Below are 18,411 nucleotides of genomic sequence, written 5' to 3' on the forward strand. Positions count from 1 at the left end.
ATGCATTTCACTTGCTAAAGACAAAACGTAAGGCAGAAAGACCCACAAACAAACAAAAACTGAAGACAGCTGCAGTAAAGGCCTGGCAAAGCATCACAAAAGAAGGAAACCCAGCGTTTGGGGATGTCCATGCATTCTACATTTCAGCAGTCATTGCCTGCAAATGATTCTTGACAAAGTATTAAAAATTAACATTTTATTTATGATTGTGCTCATTTGTCAAATTACATTAGAGACGGTGAAATAAGGGGATTATGTATGAAAATGGTTGCAATTCCTAAATATTCCATATGATATTTTTGTTCAACCTTTGAATTAAAGCTGAAAGTTTGCATTTCAACCTTAATCTTTTTTGTTCTATTTCAAATCCACCGTGGTGGTGTACAGAGCCAAAATGATGAAGACTGTGTCAGTGTCCAAATATTTCCAGACCTAACTGTATTTTTTAAATCTATTTTTTAATTCTCTGGTTTGGATTTCTGTAACAGAGCCCATCAAATTTTACAGCTAACAGTGGTTCTGATAACACTTCAAATAACAGATATATGTTGTCTCAGAAGTCCAATATGTTTACAGAATTTCCCAAAATTTACAGATGTCCAAATTAATACATCAACTGTTCTTAAATTTGTTTAACCACTTTGCGACCGCGGACGTATCAGGTACGTCCAACAAAAAATGGTCGTTAACGCCCTCGGATGTACCTCGTACGTCCGCGGCTATTTTGAGCACTGGAAGTGATCGCTCTTAGGGTATTACACGATATCGAGGCATCGTGGAATACCCCCCTACACTGCCGGGAACCTCTCTTACCCTTACTGAGTGTCTTGAGGGGTCGAGGCACCCAGAAAGGATTGTAAAAATAACTATATTTCCACAAAAAAAATTTTTAAATTTTTTTTAAATTAACCCCTACCCTCCTTTCCCATGTACTTACCGATCGCCGCGTTCCCCCGCCGGCGATCGGTCTTCTTCTTTGGAGGGACTCTCTGGACTGAGCCCAGAGAGCTCCCCCTCTCCAATTTAGGACCCCGAGGGGCCATGTGATCGCTCTGAAAGAGCGATCACATGGCCCCCATAGGTGTCCATCGTGCTGCCAGCAGGGGGACTGCCTGAATTGACAAGCAGTCCCCCTGCTGGTGGAAAAGTAAAAAAAAGTTAAAATAAAGTTACTAAAAGTTAAAAAAAATGTGTGTGTGTGTGTGTATATATATATATATATATATCATTTTATATATTAGGTATATATATTATGACAAATAAATAATAATTAAAAATAAACAAAAAATATTTTTTTTTAAATTATGTATCTAAATATGTCATTTTATTCTCACTGTATTTTGATATAAATATGTATTTGTGTTCGGGGCATTTTCATATGATATAGAATAAGATGGTTGTAGCGATGTAGCTTTAGGAATAATCGGTTGAGGTGTGCCGAAACCGACGTATGCTGTAGGCCGGTAAAAAGTGGGCTTACATATATGAACAATGGGAGATACATTTTAAATTATGTATCTAAATATGTCATTTTATTCTCACTGTATTTTTTTCCAATTTGACAATTTTTATTTTTGAGATTTACAGGGATACAGAAGGGAAGAGGGTTGGGGGAATCTTTTACAACTGATCAATTTTACATCAATACAATTTTACTTCAATACAGTGCATAGTCATACAAGCTCGATCAACAGTATATATCACAGCCAACTGTAGTGTTAGCCTTGCGGCTCTATTAGTTATGTGACGCTGATGTGGCTTGCTCGGTTTTGCCTCATCTATTGTCTGTATTGGCTCCTTTAGTGGAGTCTCTTCTTTTTTTTTTTTTTTTCTCCATATGTGATATGTTGGGGGTACAGAAAGGAAGAGGGGATTGGGGGAAATGTCGGGTAAGCCAGAGTATATCGCCTTGGTACTACCCATTGTTATGGCATAATGTTAACAACACAAGTTCAGTAGTCTTCCGACTTTCTATAACGTTAGGTAAACAACCTCTGTATATTGTCGTTAATTCAGAGTGGGGGCGGGGCGCAGGTGACTGGAGAAGGGGCACATTGCTAGGGGTCCGGTGATGGAATTCGCATAGTTGCAAATGTGCCCTTCCCCGCTACCTTTTCCTGTCTGCCAGTGAGAGAGTCGCTGACGCTCGTGCTGTGGAGGCTTATCCTTCCTTGTTGCGCTCCTAGGCCTGTGGGTCATGACTTTACCTTTTATGACTATCTACCCTACGGGGGGTGGGGGTGGGGGGGGGGCAATAACTGGGACTAACTAAGTAACTAGATTGTCTTCGTTGGGAAATCTCTCATTGCTCAGTCTTTGTTCTGTCTCTTACGGTTTCTGTAGGGGATTAACTAGGGACCTGACCCTCTATATAAGCTGTCCAGAGTGCTTTTGCTGTGGTGCTCCCCATGCCCTCTTTCAGTTGGTGCCACACTATTATCTCATAGTCCAGTGTTGTGGAAACTAGTGTGATTACCTCTGCTATGGAGGGGATCTCTGGGGTTTTCCACTGACGTGCCAGTAACGTGGAGGCTGAGGAGAGGATGAGGAATGTTAGTTTAGCTATGCACCTTGGCATGTTGGGAGGCAAGAGCTTGAGTAAGAAGGTTTCAACTTTGTATTCTAAGATGCACCCTGTGGCCCCCCGTATCAGCTTTTCTACCTGTCTCCAATATGCCTGAACCGGGGCACAGGTCCACCAGATGTGGAGCATTGTCCCCTCCTGGGTTAGGCACCTCCAGCATTTGTCGCTCGTGTTTGGGTACATTTTCTTGAGTCGTGCGGGTGTCATGTACCACCTATAGAGTAATTTACAGGCTGACTCCAGGAGGGATGCAGTGAGCCCCTTGTGGTGTGTGTAAATGTGGTTCCATTCCTCTTGTGTGAGGTCTCTGCCTATATCTTTGTGCCAGTCCGTTTGGAACCTCCACTTAGGCTCAGACTTGTGTGCGGTAATTAAATTGTAACAGATTGACAGCGTTTTCCGAGTTGGTATTTGGTGTAGGCACATCCTCTCGAAGGAGGTGAGAGGGGAGTCAAACGTGGGTGCGGGGTCAATGTCTTTGGTGTTGTTTGTTAATGTTTTGAGTTGCCAGTAGGAAAACGTTAGTCGCCGTGGTAAATCGTGTGTGGTCTGTATAGTCGGGAGCGAGTGTAAGCCGTGTGAGCTGCACATTTGGTGTAGGTGAGTGAGGTTACATGCCTTCCATGCTTTATGTGGGAATGTATCGTTGCAGAGGTTAATTGTGTGTAGTGGCGTTGCCAGGGACCATGGTCTGGCGGAGCAAAGCGCGTCTCTGTGGCTATCCCACATGTTGTGCAGCAGTTTGGTGGTGGGCAGAATGCTTGGTGGAATGCGCCGCAAGTGTCTTGGTATCCATATGTTCGCCGCTAGGTCCGGTGTCCCACTGCAGCTGGCTTCTATCCCTATCCATTGGGGGGAGTAAGTGTCGGAGTGCATAGCCAAGATATTAGCTGTTTGTGTTGCCACATAATATGCCCTTAGGTTAGGGAATCCAAGACCTCCCTTGTCTGTTGCTCTCATAAGTAAGGTTCTAGGGACCCTGGGATGTGTCCCCCCCCCAGCTGAATTTTATCAGGCTAGATTGTAGTCTTTGTAGGTAAGTTTGTGGCAGGAGTATCTGCAGGGAGCGGAACATATAGAGGATTTTCGGTAGAATTGTCATTTTGATAGCCGCTATTCGGCCCAGCCATGATAAGAATTTATGTTGCCATGAATGTAGTATATGTTCTACCTCTTTGGTTAGTTTAATGTAGTTAGTAGCAAAGAGGTCTGTGAGTTTTTTTGTTAGTTTTATGCCCAAGAATGTTAGGAAGTCGTCTCTCCAATCATACTGGAATGTAAGACGGTAAATCTGTTCCTTCTTTTTGGGGGTGTTTATGCACATGGCCTGGGTTTTAGTGAGGTTTAACTGATAATATGATTGTCTGCTGTAGTCTTTTATTTCTTTGTGCAGGTTTGGGAGTGATATCGATGGATGGCTCTCATATGATATAGAATAAGATGGTTGTAGCGAAAAAGTGGGCTTACATATATGAACAATGGGAGATACATTTTAAATTATGTATCTAAATATGTCATTTTATTCTCACTGTATTTTGTGAGATGCTTGTTAATGCCCCTGTTTGAAGGAAATTAACTTGTCGGGAGTGTTATATCATCTGTGATATGGAATACAACTGTACCCGGAAACATGAGTGTAGTGAACCATGACTGGCTGCTTAATAACCTAATGTGTGAAAGTACGTAATTGGAAGGACTTATATTTTAAGCGTGCAACCATGCAAATATTCCGTAGGAGTCAGTATAAAAGCGAAAATGCTGTAGTTAGTTTGTTTGCTTATGAAGTGAAATAAAGTCTGAGAAGCCTGTAGTATACCGATTGACCTGTAGGGGTCAGTGTGTAGGTAAAAATGCAGTGGTTTATTGGTTTGTACATGAAAATGCAAAAACGTCTAAGAAGCCTGTAGTACATCGAATGACTGATAGGGGTCAGTGTGTAGGCGAAAATGCAGTGGTTCGTTGGTTTGTACATGAAATGCAATGATGTCTGAGAAGCCTGTAGTACACCGAATGACCGGTACGGGTTCAGTGTGTAGGCACGAATGCAGTGGTTCATTAGTTTGTACATTAAATGCAATAATGTCTGAGAAGCCTGTAGTACACCGAATGACCGGTAGGGGTCAGTGTGTAGGTGAAAATTTAGTGGTTTATACATGAAAATGCAAACAACGTCTAAGAAGCCTGCAGTACACCGAAATGACCGATAGGGGTCAGTGTGTAGGTGAAAATGCAGTGGTTTATTGGTTTGTACATGAAATGCAATAATGTCTGAGAAGCCTGTAGTACACCGAATGACCGGTGGGGGTCAGTGTGTAGGTGAAAATGCGGTGGTTCGTTGGTTTGTACATGAAATGCGATAATGTCTAAGAAGCCTGTAGTACACCCAAAGACCGGTAGGGGGCAGTGTGTAGGCGAAAAATTGTATTTCGTTTGTAGTTTTAACCGCACAGATGATTTTAACCCAACAGATTTTAAACAACAGATTTTACATGAACAGCTAGGTGAGTATTAGGTAATGAAATAACCGTGCAAAACGAAAGGAAACCGTAAAGTGAGGACCCGTGCTGTGCTGAACGCCGTGGGAACTAATCTTGGCGCTACAGGTGGGTCAACTTACGGTTTGAGAGTCCCTGAGGCACCAAATGTGATGCTGACCGGAAAGAAAGCCACTGGATTAACGGAAAGCCCTGCAGCAGGATTCCTGGACACAGCTTGGAGAATGAGACCTCATGGAGCAAAGGTGAAATCAAAATGACGTCTTGTATGACCTGGAAGTGCTATTCGTCTGACCCACAAAGGTAAGTAGGGAAAGGGGGGAGTCTCTTTTGTAGGTCTATAGCCCCTCCCACAACTTCAGGCCATGCCTTCCAATGTATATATATATATATATTTAAATCAAAATACACTTAGAATTAAATAATATATATCCATGTATAATTTCCCCTTAACGACCGAGGACAAATTAGGTACGTCCAACAAAAAACGGTCGTTAAGGATGTCAGCGACAGGACGTCCGCGATAGGAGTCCTGGACCGACGATCTGCGTCGATAACGGTCGGGGTGGACTGCCAGAGACCCCAGCAGTCCCCCTACAGCAGCTTTGGCCACCCCGGCCCTCCATGGCCATGTGATCACCATGATCACATCACTGCAATAGGACTCTAGGAGCTGCCAACAGGGGGACTATCTGAGCTGTCAGGCAGTCCCCCAGGCTGCTAAAAAAAATAACAAAATAAATATATTTATAAGTATATACTTATACAGGTGGTCCTCATTTAGCGACCTACCTGTTTTACCACGGCTCGCACTTACGACCAGGCGTTAGTGCAAGCCGTCATGGGGATTCCCTGCTCTGGTGCGTATGTATATGTTCAGGAAAACTTCCCCGAACATAGACGAATGACCCAGAGCAGGGAATCCCTCAAATCTATGTTGGGGAAATTTTCCTGAACATAGACGAACGCACACGGGCAGAGAATCCCTCAAATCTATGTGCGGGAAATTTTCCTGAACATAGACGAACGCACACGGGCAGGGAATCCCTCAAATCTATGTGCGGGGAAATTTAGTGCAAGCCGTCATGGGGATTCCCTGCTCTGGTGCGTATGTATATGTTCAGGAAAACTTCCCCGAACATAGACGAACGACCCAGAGCAGGGAATCCCTCAAATCTATGTTGGGGAAATTTTCCTGAACATAGACGAACGCACACGGGCAGGGAATCCCTCAAATCTATGTGCGGGGAAATGTATAATATATTATACATATATAATGCATCTATATGATTTCATTATAAGTGTACTTTGATATATATCTCAAAATACACTTAGAATGAAATCATAGACGCATTATATATGTATTTAAAAACCAAAACATTTATACAAAAACAAATAAAACCGCTAACTTTGGCCAGCGTTTGTGCCTAACTGGCTACTACAAAAGACTGGACATACCCCCTTTTGAATACCCTGGGTTGTCTACATTTGAAAATGGTATGCCATGATGGGTTTAATTTTAATTCCTGGGCTGCTATACGGTCTCAAAGGCAACATAGGCCCAGCAAACCAATCTGGCAAATTTCAATATGCAAACATGGAAAAGTCCTACATTTGACCCCTGTAAGTTTGCACATAAAGCCCATAAAACCTGCACATTGGGGGCACTGTTGTCCTCGGGAGATGTTGCTGAACACATATTGGGGATTTCTTTGTCAGTAACACATAAACGGAACTAAAAATGCATGCCTAAAGTACAAGTAAAGTACAATGTGAGAGAAAAAGAACACACAAAAAACGACACTCCAAAAGTTTGACAAAGGCTGGTGGTAGAATTAGTGCATGGAAACTGTTAAAATTCCACCATTTGAAATACCCTAGGGTGTCTACTTTTCAAAAATATATGATTTGATTGGGGTAAACTATATTGTTCGGCTTCAAAAATGTCCCAAATGGGACATGGGTGCATGATGACCAACTGTGAAAATTCCAAGTTGGAAAACTAGAATGCGCACCCTCCAAATAAGGTCTTTTAACCCACTGGGAACTCGACACACCTATACATAGGTGATATCGCTGTACTCAGGAGATGTTGTTGAACACATATTGGGGTGTTCTTTGGCAGCAACACCTAATAGGAGCTGATAATCCATGCCTAAAGTAGAATGTGTGTGAAAAATAACACAAAAAAATGACTACCTAAATGTTTGACAGAGACTGGTGGTAGAATTAGTGCATGGAAAGTGTTAAAATACCACCATTTGAAATACCCTAGGGAGTCTACTTTTCAAAAATATATGGTTTGATGGGGGGTAAATTATATTGTCCGGCTTCAAAAATGGCCCAAATGGGATATGGGTGCATGACGACTAACTGTGAAAATTCCACGTTGGAAAACTGGAATGCGCACCCTCCAAATAAGGTCTTTTACCCCCCAGAGCTCACTGTTTAATAGACATGCCCCTACTCGCGGTATAGCGAGTAGGGGCAAAATTTACTAATACTAAGTAATTTTACTTAGTATTAGTACATTTGGCTGAAAGACCAATTTAGGTCTTTCAGCCTTTTGGTAGATAACTCCCTAATACCGTGGGAATTAGGGAGTTATCTACTAAGCGGCTGCAAAAGAAGTCCCGAAATGCCGAAGTTCCGAAGTGTCGAAGCGCCGAAGTTCCGAATTGCGGAAGTCCCGAATTTCGGAATGCCGAACCAAACTGAAAATTTTCCCCATGCACATGCCTAGTACATATATTCTTAAATTGCTATGTGTCTCAAATAAATCACCAATTATTATTTATTTTTTATTTTTTTATTTGGCATAGATTGGTGGTAAAATGGCTGCATGAAAAGATTCAAAACACCCCAGGTTTAATACCTCAGGTTGTCTTCTTTTAAAAAAATATATACATGTGAAGGGTTATTCTGGGATTCCTGACAGATATCAGTGTTACAATGTAACTTGCGTTAATTTTGAAAAAAATTGGTTTGGAAATAGCAAAGTGATAATTGTGCTTATAGCCCTATAACTTTCCAAAAAAAGCTAAGAACATGCTAACATTGGACATTTCTAAACTTACGACAAAATTTAGAAACTATTTAGCACGGGTGTTTTTTGGCAGTTGTAGATGCGTAACAGATTTTGGGGGTCAAAGTTCGAAAAAGTGTGTTTTTTTTCAATTTTTTCCATCATATTTTATAATTTTTTTTATAGTAAATTATATGATATGATGAAACTAATGGTATCTTTAGAAAGACCATTTAATGGCAAGAAAAACTGTATATAATGTGTGGGTACAGTAAATGAGTAAGAGGAAAATTACAGCTAAACACAAACACCACAAAAATGTAAAAAGAGCCTTGGTCCCAGCGGCAAAAATGTAGAAAAACGGCTTGGTCACTAAGGGGTTAAATAACTGATGCTAATCTTGGAAACCCAATAAAAATGCCTTAATGCATTTGTAGATTGTAAATGACAAATGTGCCACAGGATCTCTTTCGGGATCCACACCTTGAGCTGTGTTCTTCTGTACAGATGGTAAATTTTGTCACATAAGAGACATTTTCTATGCACTTTTCATGCAGAATATCCTGAAATACACCGAACAGGACCATCCAGATTATTACTTATTACTTGTGTGTGTACAGCGCCTTCGTGTTTTCATCTCGCACTACAGCATCTTGTTTCAGTATAACGAAGACCTGCTTATTCAGAAAAGGAAAAAACTAAAGAAGTAAGTTTGCATTAATGTTTATGTACCTTTAAGTTTTACAAAGACAGTTACACATGTGGGTGCTATGGCCTCTCGAAAAGAGAAAAAATATCTTACCACCTAGTCTATTCTAATTAATTTTATGACATTTTATTTTATGAAAGTATTCATTATGGTTTCATTAAAGAGTACCTTAAAGCAGCCAGGACTCCAATGTCACACTCACCACTAGCCAGAGAGTTCCGCCCTCAGGAGTAGAAATTCAGCCTTAATAAATGTGCCATGACTCAGCCTTGCAGTGGCAAGTACGTTTTAGGCCTGGCTACTAGTTTTGGATTTGTAATTTTAAGCCCAGAAACCAGCACTGAAGTTTTCTAAACAGGTAAACAACTCTCCATTTTTACATTTAAAAAAAAAAAAAATTTATTTTTGTTGCGCCATGAAGTAACATACAAGCCGAGAATGCCACAATAGCATGGAACAGCTGTTGCAAGTGGACAAAGTGGTGACATTAGTATGCGGCACAAATTTTTTTTATAAACAGAGTAATTCTGTATATATCAGTAGGTGAGTGCGCCTAATGGGTCAGTAATTGTGAGTGTGCTGATATATTGCATAGTTGAGGTACGGGGTTCCATATCTGAGTAGTGACACAATGTTAGGGTCTTGGGTTCAGCAATGGTCGGTGGTCCTCTGTATGAGGTAAACCATCGAGGGTCAATGACATTGTGGGGAGGTCATGCAAGGTTGCCTGTCTTGATGTTTTCTGCATTGAGATTGTTCTGTATGAGTGTCAGTGTGGTGGGTTCCAACAAGGAACTGTTGTATGGGTACCTTGCAATTAAGCAGGGCATGCCCCTAACCAAGGGGGCTGCGGGGGGTGGAGGGGGGGGGTATGAGGGGTAGTGTATGCCTCGCCTAGGGGTTGTGGCGGGATGACTTGTGGGCTCTAGAGCAGTCTGGGACACTCCCACGTGGGGTGGTCGTCCATCAGGGTAAATCTCAGTGGAGCCTCTGTGGAGTGATGTATAGCTTAGTCAAACTGTAATACAAAAACAATTAAAGAGAAGCCATATGAGAAAAGATGGAAAATAAAACATTAGGTTATGTTAGTTGCAGATCTCTGCCAGTCGTCTGCAGAGCAGACATGAACATCTCCTTTGCCAACTGCTTTCAGGTGCCCAGTTGCCTCTCAGCTCCCATTCATGGAACAAAGGGTATGGTGGTGGCCGGGTCCCATGACCTGACTGGGGCATTGGTGTCTGGGCCAGTCCGTGGTTCTGCCAGTCCTAGTGATGAAAGGAACTTAGGTGCGTCCGCCAGGGTGGTGAGTGAGTGGTTCAGTTGTGGGTTGTTTGTAGCGTGCCCGGTGTTCCCCAGCGGTAAGCTATACCTGCAGCTCTTAATTGTTGAGTGACTTGTGTGAGCGATTTGCACCATTGTAGGGTCGTTCTGGTAAGATTTTGATAGATGGTCAATTGTGTTTCTTCGAATCTTAGTGGCATCTTGCCTCTCAGGGCTGCCATGATGTACCGAGGTGAATCTTACGATGACATCTTTGCAGTGGTGGCCTGGTGGGCCCCGGGAGTCTGTACACACCATCTAGCGTGATTTTCTTTGCCATTGCCGGGGGCAATATTGTTGCCAATCTTCTGACATAGTGAGGTAGCTCCTCTGCCAATATTGCTGTCGGTATGCCCCTGATTTTGACGTTGTTACGTCTGTACATGTCTTCTGTGGCGGTCATCTGAAGTGAGAGTGTTTAATGTGATTCAGTCAGCTGCTGAACTGTGGTTTGTATGTTGGTGAGGCTGGAAATTATGTCAATAATGTCCTCCTCTGTAGCCTGGACCCTGTCAGTGGTGTTTTGCATGTTTGAGCATAGTATTGCAAGCTCAGCTGCTAGTACCTTGTGGAAGTCCTGCAGCAGGACCTTCAGGTCGTGTTTCATCGCAGGGGACGAGTCTTCCGGGCCGGCCGTGGAATCGGGTGGTGTATTGGGCTGCTTGCGCTGTTGTTGGCACTCTGAGCATATATCAGAGGCCGCATTGTGGAGGCTTTCTGCAGGCGCCATCTTGGGCAGTACCGGTCTTTGGAGCAGCGCTCCGATTTCTTGGTGTTCGGCCAGCGTGCTCGTCTTCTGGGAGTGATGTCTCATGGCATTCATGTGTGGAAAGGGCTCTGGGTGTGTTTGGCCAAGTGAGTCAGGCTCTGTGGCCGCATATGCACTTCTGAGGAACATCTCCAAATCCGTAAGGGTCTGCGTGGTGTAGGCCCCAGGCCTGCGTCTCTGCTTAGGTGTCTTGGTGGGTTGAAAGAAGGGCATCGATCTGGGCAGCTTGAACCCCTGAATCTGCTGGGGGGGTGGGGGAGGCAAGGTCTGTGGATTGAAAATTGTGCAGATAAATTAAGATTTTAGTAAGATTATACACGCTATCCAGAAGCCTTTCGAAATTACGTCCACTCGGCTTTGCTGTTGGCTCCACCCACCACTCTACATTTCAATCTCATCGCTTTATATAATTTCCACTCCTTTCCTCCCCCTATTATGTTTAACCCTTTCTTTATTATATCTGCCATTCCATTCATGGTGTAGTCCCTTACCTTCAGAGTATCATTCTTCTGTTCCTCTCTTATCTTAACATGATATCTTCTCTCTCCTCCTTCCCCTATTAACAACTTACTTTTTACTCATCACATCCACTCAGAATTTTACCCCTTCTTTCATCAAATCCTACATGCACACTTAAGCCTCACCTTAGTGGTATTGCAGGAGAGGTTTTGTGCCTCTTCTAAAACAGACTGTAGTTGCTACGTTTCCCACACATGCTATGACCTGTTTTATTGGGGTCCATTGGATAGGAGCACACAATGTAGTCTCAGCAGGCCTGTTCCTGCTCAGGGTATGCTGCCAACAAAACAGATATATTTTAGGTACTCCCATATAATGCAAAGTGATTCACAAATAATAAAGGTCCTACATCTCTTTATCTTCTTCAATATTCTGCAGAAGGATCTGTAGTTAGCCTTAGGTTTTTATGCCCATGATCATCAATCTATATAGGTTTGAAAAGATGTAGTATGTGTTCACTTTCATCACTAGACTAAACATAAAAAGAGCAAAAACAATGCTATCTGTCATTATAATTTCACCTGAATTGTGTAGATAATAATTGTTATTGTAGGTAGTTTTTGGTATATATATACATTGCTCCACTACTGTTTTGATTAACTATATAGTTTGTTCTACTTTTAAGTTTAAACGAGTTGACACTTTTTGACTTATTGACTCTTTCCCTCACGTCCTCCTGTTACAGGTCCTCCCTGATAAAACTATACAAAGGACTTGCATCTCAGTGCTCTGGATCGAGTCAAGAAGCTCCACCCAGTATGAGTAATGTTGTGAACGTCAGGGAAACTACCCTTCAGTCGGATGAGACACATCAACCATACCAAACAGTGCCAAGTTCCAGCTCTTCTGTGACGTATGTTTATGTCCATGAAAATAGAACACGGATAAAGCTTATTTCATTGGCATATTTATGTTGTTTGTTTAATAAGTGCAAAACTGATATCAAATAAACATGATCATCTTCTAAAAGCCAGTGCAAAATAAATTCATTGTTTTTTTAAAATAATTTTAAGACTGACTTTTCCATGAACAGAACTGCATGCTTTCTTTTAATTTTCTTCCATTGTATCCTTGTGTTGACCATTGAGATTTTATGTGTATCTGTTTTTGTAAGATCTAACTGATTTAGCATTTTGCTAGCTTGCTCCTGTAAGTTGTACTTCTCTCCATGGTGTAACTCGCAAATAAACATTTTACTATTTGTTCAGAAGATCACTCTTTCTACAATAATGATTCTTTTCTTTTTTCTTTTTTTTTAAAGGCATTTGGTGCCTCATATGAAAAAAAGCAGACCAACACCTATTGAAAACATACAATCCTTAAAGTCCTCTGAGTGGGAGATAGATGGACCGAAACATGATAGATCTGAGAATGTATTGGTACCAACTCCATTCCCTGCATCAGACCAAGAACTGAACTCTTTAATGACACCTTTGCAGTCAATCCCAGAGATGGAATATGAAAACACTTCTGTGGATGCAATGCTTGACACGGAAAGGTCTATTAGAGCATCAAACAATATTTTAGCTGATGGCAGATTTGCACCAAGTTATGAGGAGTTTGAATATAGTGGTGAAATAGGAGTGTCTGCTCCTTTTGAAGAAGAATCTTTTCCAAACCGAGCTTTATTTGAGTCTTGTTCTGCTGGCTCTTCCGAGTCTAGTCTTGATATTTGCTTCTTAAGACCCATCAACTTTACACTTGAGTCTAACAGAGCAGAACGCTCAGTTCAGCCTTTGGCTAGAAGTTGTATTTCACCTGTGAGCAACAGCAGTTATAGAAATGAAGGTATTCATGCAAAAAACAAGCCTCTAAGCAGGTCTCTGAAAGAGTTCCCTAGGAATCAAGAAGCTTTGGCCACCAGACTCTACAGTACCAGAAGCACCAATGCAAACAGAATGCAGTTAAGGCAGGATCGAAACAACCAATCACATGGCCTGCCATCTTCATCTCGTAGCACTCATAGACACTTTTATATTCCTCAGAGACCTTATGCTGATAGCAGATCTCTTTTAGAGGTAAGTAATTATAAATAAAAAAATACACAATTTAATAGAAAATCTCTGATGCCACTTTTGGGCATGGAAAGATTTGTGTTTTCCTTATTCCCAAGTAAGACTGTTTAAGGAGTGAGAGTAGATGAGCTTAAATTAAGTGTTTTGGATACATGTCCCAAATATGACCAATATTTCAAGTTTTATGGCTGTGCTCTTTGAAACACACTTGAGTAATCCCTAAAATCATGAGGTTTTTTAAGAAGCAGTGGCCTTTATTACGCCTACATAATATGAAATGTACCAAAACAGAAGGTCAGTTCAGCAAGTGCTTTATAATATATGCTATAATATATGCTATATATATATATATATACAGTGTTAGGAGTCCAATAAATTGTCCTCATTAAAATGAAAAAAGAAGAAAAAAAACTTCCATCACCTCTTATAGGGACACTGTAGGCACCAGACCACTTCATCTCATTGAAGTGGTCTTGGTGCAGTGTCCCTGTCTCCTAACCCTGCAATGCAGAACGTTTACGATGCAGGGTTAAAACAGGCTTCTTCCAGACAGCCACTAGAGGCACTTCCTCGATTCTCATGTAGTTAAACTCCGTGAAATGATGCTGAACATCCTTACGCTTTGCATGATTATATCCAGCATCTTGAAAATCCCTATAGGAAAGCATTCATTTTATGTTTTCCTATGGGGAAGCTCGAATGTGCGCATGGTGCTTTTTAACCTTCATGGAAGGGGGAGGCACAGAGGCAAATACAGTTTAGTATTTTCTGCATATTTGATCAGTAGATATAATAACATATAAGGAAAACTCACATTTCCATTATTTTTATATATTTATTTTTCCAAGTGAATTATCATTAAAAACATTTGGCTGATTAGTTAAAATAGTATTTAGAATTCTATATTTTTTATTTTCAAACTAGGATATTCACATGGATGGAAATGCGAGATTTTACCAAAAGGATGAAACTGAACAAACATCTTTCAGTGAGCACCACCCGAGGTCAGATCAGAAGGGCGGTTTCCGGAGCTCGTTCCGTAAGCTATTTAAAAAGAAGTGAGTAGATTGAGCACGTCAAAATTCACACCAAGTTCCTCGCACCCCAACATTGGTCTGTAAATCAGACTTTCCACAACATAGTCCACTGGTCTATAAATATAATTTCCGATATTCACAGAGTAACGCAGATTGCTCTTCCTGTGGGGTCCCAGGTATGTTTTAAAAGAAAACAATTCTTTGTTTTCTTTGAATAGAATGTTCGAGGTAATAAAGAATAGGATATTTTAGCATAACATGGAGTATGTAATGTTTGAGACGATATCACTATCCAATAAGCACCAGGAAACAGCTCTAGTGGCTGTCTAGGAGATAGACACTGAAGGTGGACTTAACCCTGCAATGTAAATGTTTCTCAGAAATTGCAATGTTTTGCATGTATGGTTAAGGGGACAGGGACACTGCACCCAGACCACTTCAATCAAATTAAGTGGTCTGGGTGCCTATTGTATCATATTAAGATACTAGACCCTGTAATAATAACCCTATAATGTCCACTTTTTAAATAGGAGTCCCACAATTCAATATAAAGATGTATTTACAAGCAAGGCATGTTCTGTGTGATAGATAGATCGATAGACAGACCGACAGACCGACAGACAGATACACGTCATAGGTCTGATTTTTATTTTATTTGGGCAGTGGATTGTCCCTTTAAGACTTGGAGAGAATGTAATGGGGCAGGGAAAGGATCTCCATAGAACCTGTGCAGCCATGGAGAACCGAGTCTTGAAGGTGCTGGTCTTTTTCCAATAACAGGAGCCAATATGGGACATTTTTATTAGTGAGGGTTTATATATATATGGGCACTATTATGGAGAGATTCATAAGTAACAACATGGTTTTAAATGAACCGTAACTTGTAAAAGAAGCAAGGGTGATCTCTTTCTGTGATTAATCTCTTGGGTATTCTCAAGCTTTTACCCTTCATCACTTCACAGCCTGACCTTAGCTTGAGAAAAAAGTGGCAGTTAACATCAATTTTCGAGCGCTGCTGACAAGGCACTTAGATGAGCTGTACATTGTTTGAGTAAATAAAAATCACTCTCATTTTTCACTGGGGAATTTTAAAGTGAATTATTCTGCAGAATTTAATATAAGAAAATAAATGTATTGTTTTAACACTTTATCTCAGTCTGCTGCAACACAGAACGTTTTGTAAAAGCTAGAGAGGTCATCTATTCTTCGATTCTAAACGACAGAGCTTAAAGCAGAACTCACTTCCACAGTTACATAGTTACATAGCTGAAAAGAGACTTGCGTCCATCAAGTTCGGCCTTCCTCACATATGTTTTTGCTGTTGATCCAAAAGAAGGCAAAAAAACCTAGTCTGAAGCACTTCCAATTTTGCAACAAACTAGGAAAAAATTCCTTCTTGACCCCAAAATAGCAGTCAGAGTTCTCCTTGGATCAAGCAGCTATTACCCCACTAATTAGAAATTGTATCCCTGTATGTTATGTTTTTGCAAGTATTTATCCAATTGCTGTTTAAACATCTGTATGGGCTCTGATAAAACCACATCTTCAGGCATAGAATTCAATTTCCTTATTGCTCTTACTGTAAAAAAACCTTTTCTTTGCCTTAGATGAAATCTCCTTTCTTCCAGCCTAAATGTGTGACCTCCTGTCCTATGTATAGCCCTGTTTATGAATAGATTTCCAGATAATGGTTTGTACTGGCCCCGAATATATTTGTATAATGTTATCATATCCCCTCTGAGGTGCCGTTTTTCCAAACTAAACAGATTTTTTTTTTTTTTTTTTTTTTTATAATTAACAGTTTTTTATTTTTTGTTTGCATATATGAAAACACAGAGGTTAACAGTTGAATAAGCGTTTGGGGGGTACAGAAAAAGAAAAGGGGGGTAGGGGGGTCACATTACATTTGTTATACACGGCAACTTTACAGATTTGTTTAGCTTCCATACAACCCATGTACTAGGATTCTTGTTGGAGACGTTGTGTGTCTGTGTTTAATTACCTGGTCCAGATTTAAATTTTTTAACCTTTCTTCATAACTAAAATGCTCCATTCCTTTTATCAATTTTGTAGCTCGTCTCTGCACTTTTTCTAGTGCCATGATATCTTTCTTTAGAACAGGTGCCCAAAATTGCACAGCATATTCAAGGTGTGGTCTTACAAGCGACTTATAAAGAGGCAAAATTATATTTTCATCCTGAGAATCTATGCCCCTATATATACATAACAAAACCTTACTGGCCTTAGCAACTGCAAATTGACATTGCATATTGCTGCCTAATTTGTTGTCTATAACAATTCCCAAATCCTTCTTGTGTGTGGTTATCCATAGTTCACTACCATTTAGGGTGTAAGTTGTGAAGTGAGAGTAATTTAGAAGTGAGAGTTCCTGATTCTTTTACCTCAATACACACCATTTCAGTGTTTCTGGGGGTGAATAATGCAATGGACTTCAGTAATCCTCACTGACATTCCTCCCCGTCCAGCAAAAAGGAGTCACCTTACTGGAGTATCAGTTAATGTGAAAACTTGGCCTAGTTGCTGGAACGCAACAGGTAAGTACATGCTGTATTGTTTAGGCACAGCAAAACATATACGGTACTTGAAAATAAAAGAAAACAGAGAATTTTAAAATCATTTTAGCACAACCTATAGCTACTTTTTACTTAGTTGTGCTAATACTCGGAAAGTGATAATTCACCTTTAGTAAACGATTTTATAGTGGCTTCCAAGCAATATATATTAATGTTGCGTAGATCCGAGGCAGACATTTTAGAGAGAATATAAGAGATTATAATGGACATTTGATTAATTAAAACAAATAATTGTATCATTTAATGTGTTCTGAGATTTTAGGTCAAGTGGACTAGAAAACAAGGAGAAAATGAGTGAAAAGTCATCAATTGACCAATCACCAACAAGACAAGACATATTCAGAACTCATTCTGCTCTGATCAATGAACTGGATCGAGGCACGGCTGTCTGACAGACAGAGACAGATAATACATCACAGAACAGACAGGAGGCCACTAATTGGTGGGATCATCCTCTCTGAGTTACAGTTACTATTTGTATATCAGGTATCAGAACACCTATGTTTTAGCTTGTGTGTTATGCACTAGCACAATGATTCTTTACATTTTTTGAGAGGGGCCCAGGTTATTTATGTGAAATTTGCTTACTGGTTACTTATTCCTTGAAGGACACTATAGGCACATGAACAACTTGCAATCTCACTGCTGAATTCTCTGCCATTTAGGATTTTAAATCACTTTTGCTTCTGTCCATGCTGCGCATGCACACCTCCCCTGGCTGTTACTCACGCAGGCTGCATGAACCTGACATTAATTTGCTTTAGAAGCTTATCTCCTGCTCTGTAAATTTCACTTTAATCACACACAGGAGTCTCCTGCAGAGTTTAGAAGGCTCTTTGCAGAGTAGGAGATAAGAAACTCTAAATTAAACAGAATATGCAATAAAGGAAGTTTAAACATTAGATCTCTCTTTACTGGAAGTGTTTAGGAAGGCTGTGCAAGTCGCATGCAGAGAGGTGTGACTAGGGCTGCAGAAACAACGTGATTTAACTCCTAAATAGCAGAAAATTGAGCAGTGAGACTACAGAGGCATGATCTATACACTTAAACTGCTTCATTAAGCGAACGTTGTTCTGGTGCCTATGGTGTCCCTTTAATTGGAGCATAATATGTATTAAATCAAATTTTAATAAATATGTAAATACAGGTTTACTTGAAACACAGAAAACCATTTAGTGCTGGTAGTTTAATGAAGAGCATGAGCCTGATTAAAAAAAATCCTGCCCACATTTAATTAAAAGTAGCAACAATAGACACTAGAATTATATTAATTCTATAAAATGATATTATTCTATAACAGAGTTGTGGTAGGGAAAAAAGAGGGTATGAAAACCCCTTCCACCT

General features: G+C 40.5%; 1 protein-coding gene across 1 annotated transcript in view; it reads left to right on the top strand.

Annotated features, from left to right (window-relative positions):
• The window catches only part of ARHGEF33 (Rho guanine nucleotide exchange factor 33), a 188,236-nt gene extending 170,431 nt beyond the window's left edge, over positions 1 to 17,805 (top strand). Inside the window, exons 12-16 of the mRNA XM_063441360.1 lie at positions 8,662 to 8,810; positions 12,107 to 12,274; positions 12,683 to 13,439; positions 14,361 to 14,494; positions 17,330 to 17,805. Coding sequence (XP_063297430.1) covers positions 8,662 to 8,810; positions 12,107 to 12,274; positions 12,683 to 13,439; positions 14,361 to 14,494; positions 17,330 to 17,459 — 1,338 coding nt within the window. The 3' untranslated portion in view covers positions 17,460 to 17,805. The remainder of the gene's footprint in view (positions 1 to 8,661; positions 8,811 to 12,106; positions 12,275 to 12,682; positions 13,440 to 14,360; positions 14,495 to 17,329) is intronic.
• Positions 17,806 to 18,411: the final 606 nt, after the last annotated feature.

Source organism: Pelobates fuscus, chromosome 2 (genome assembly GCF_036172605.1).
Source record: "Pelobates fuscus isolate aPelFus1 chromosome 2, aPelFus1.pri, whole genome shotgun sequence".
Classification (NCBI taxonomy): Eukaryota; Metazoa; Chordata; class Amphibia; order Anura; family Pelobatidae; genus Pelobates; species Pelobates fuscus.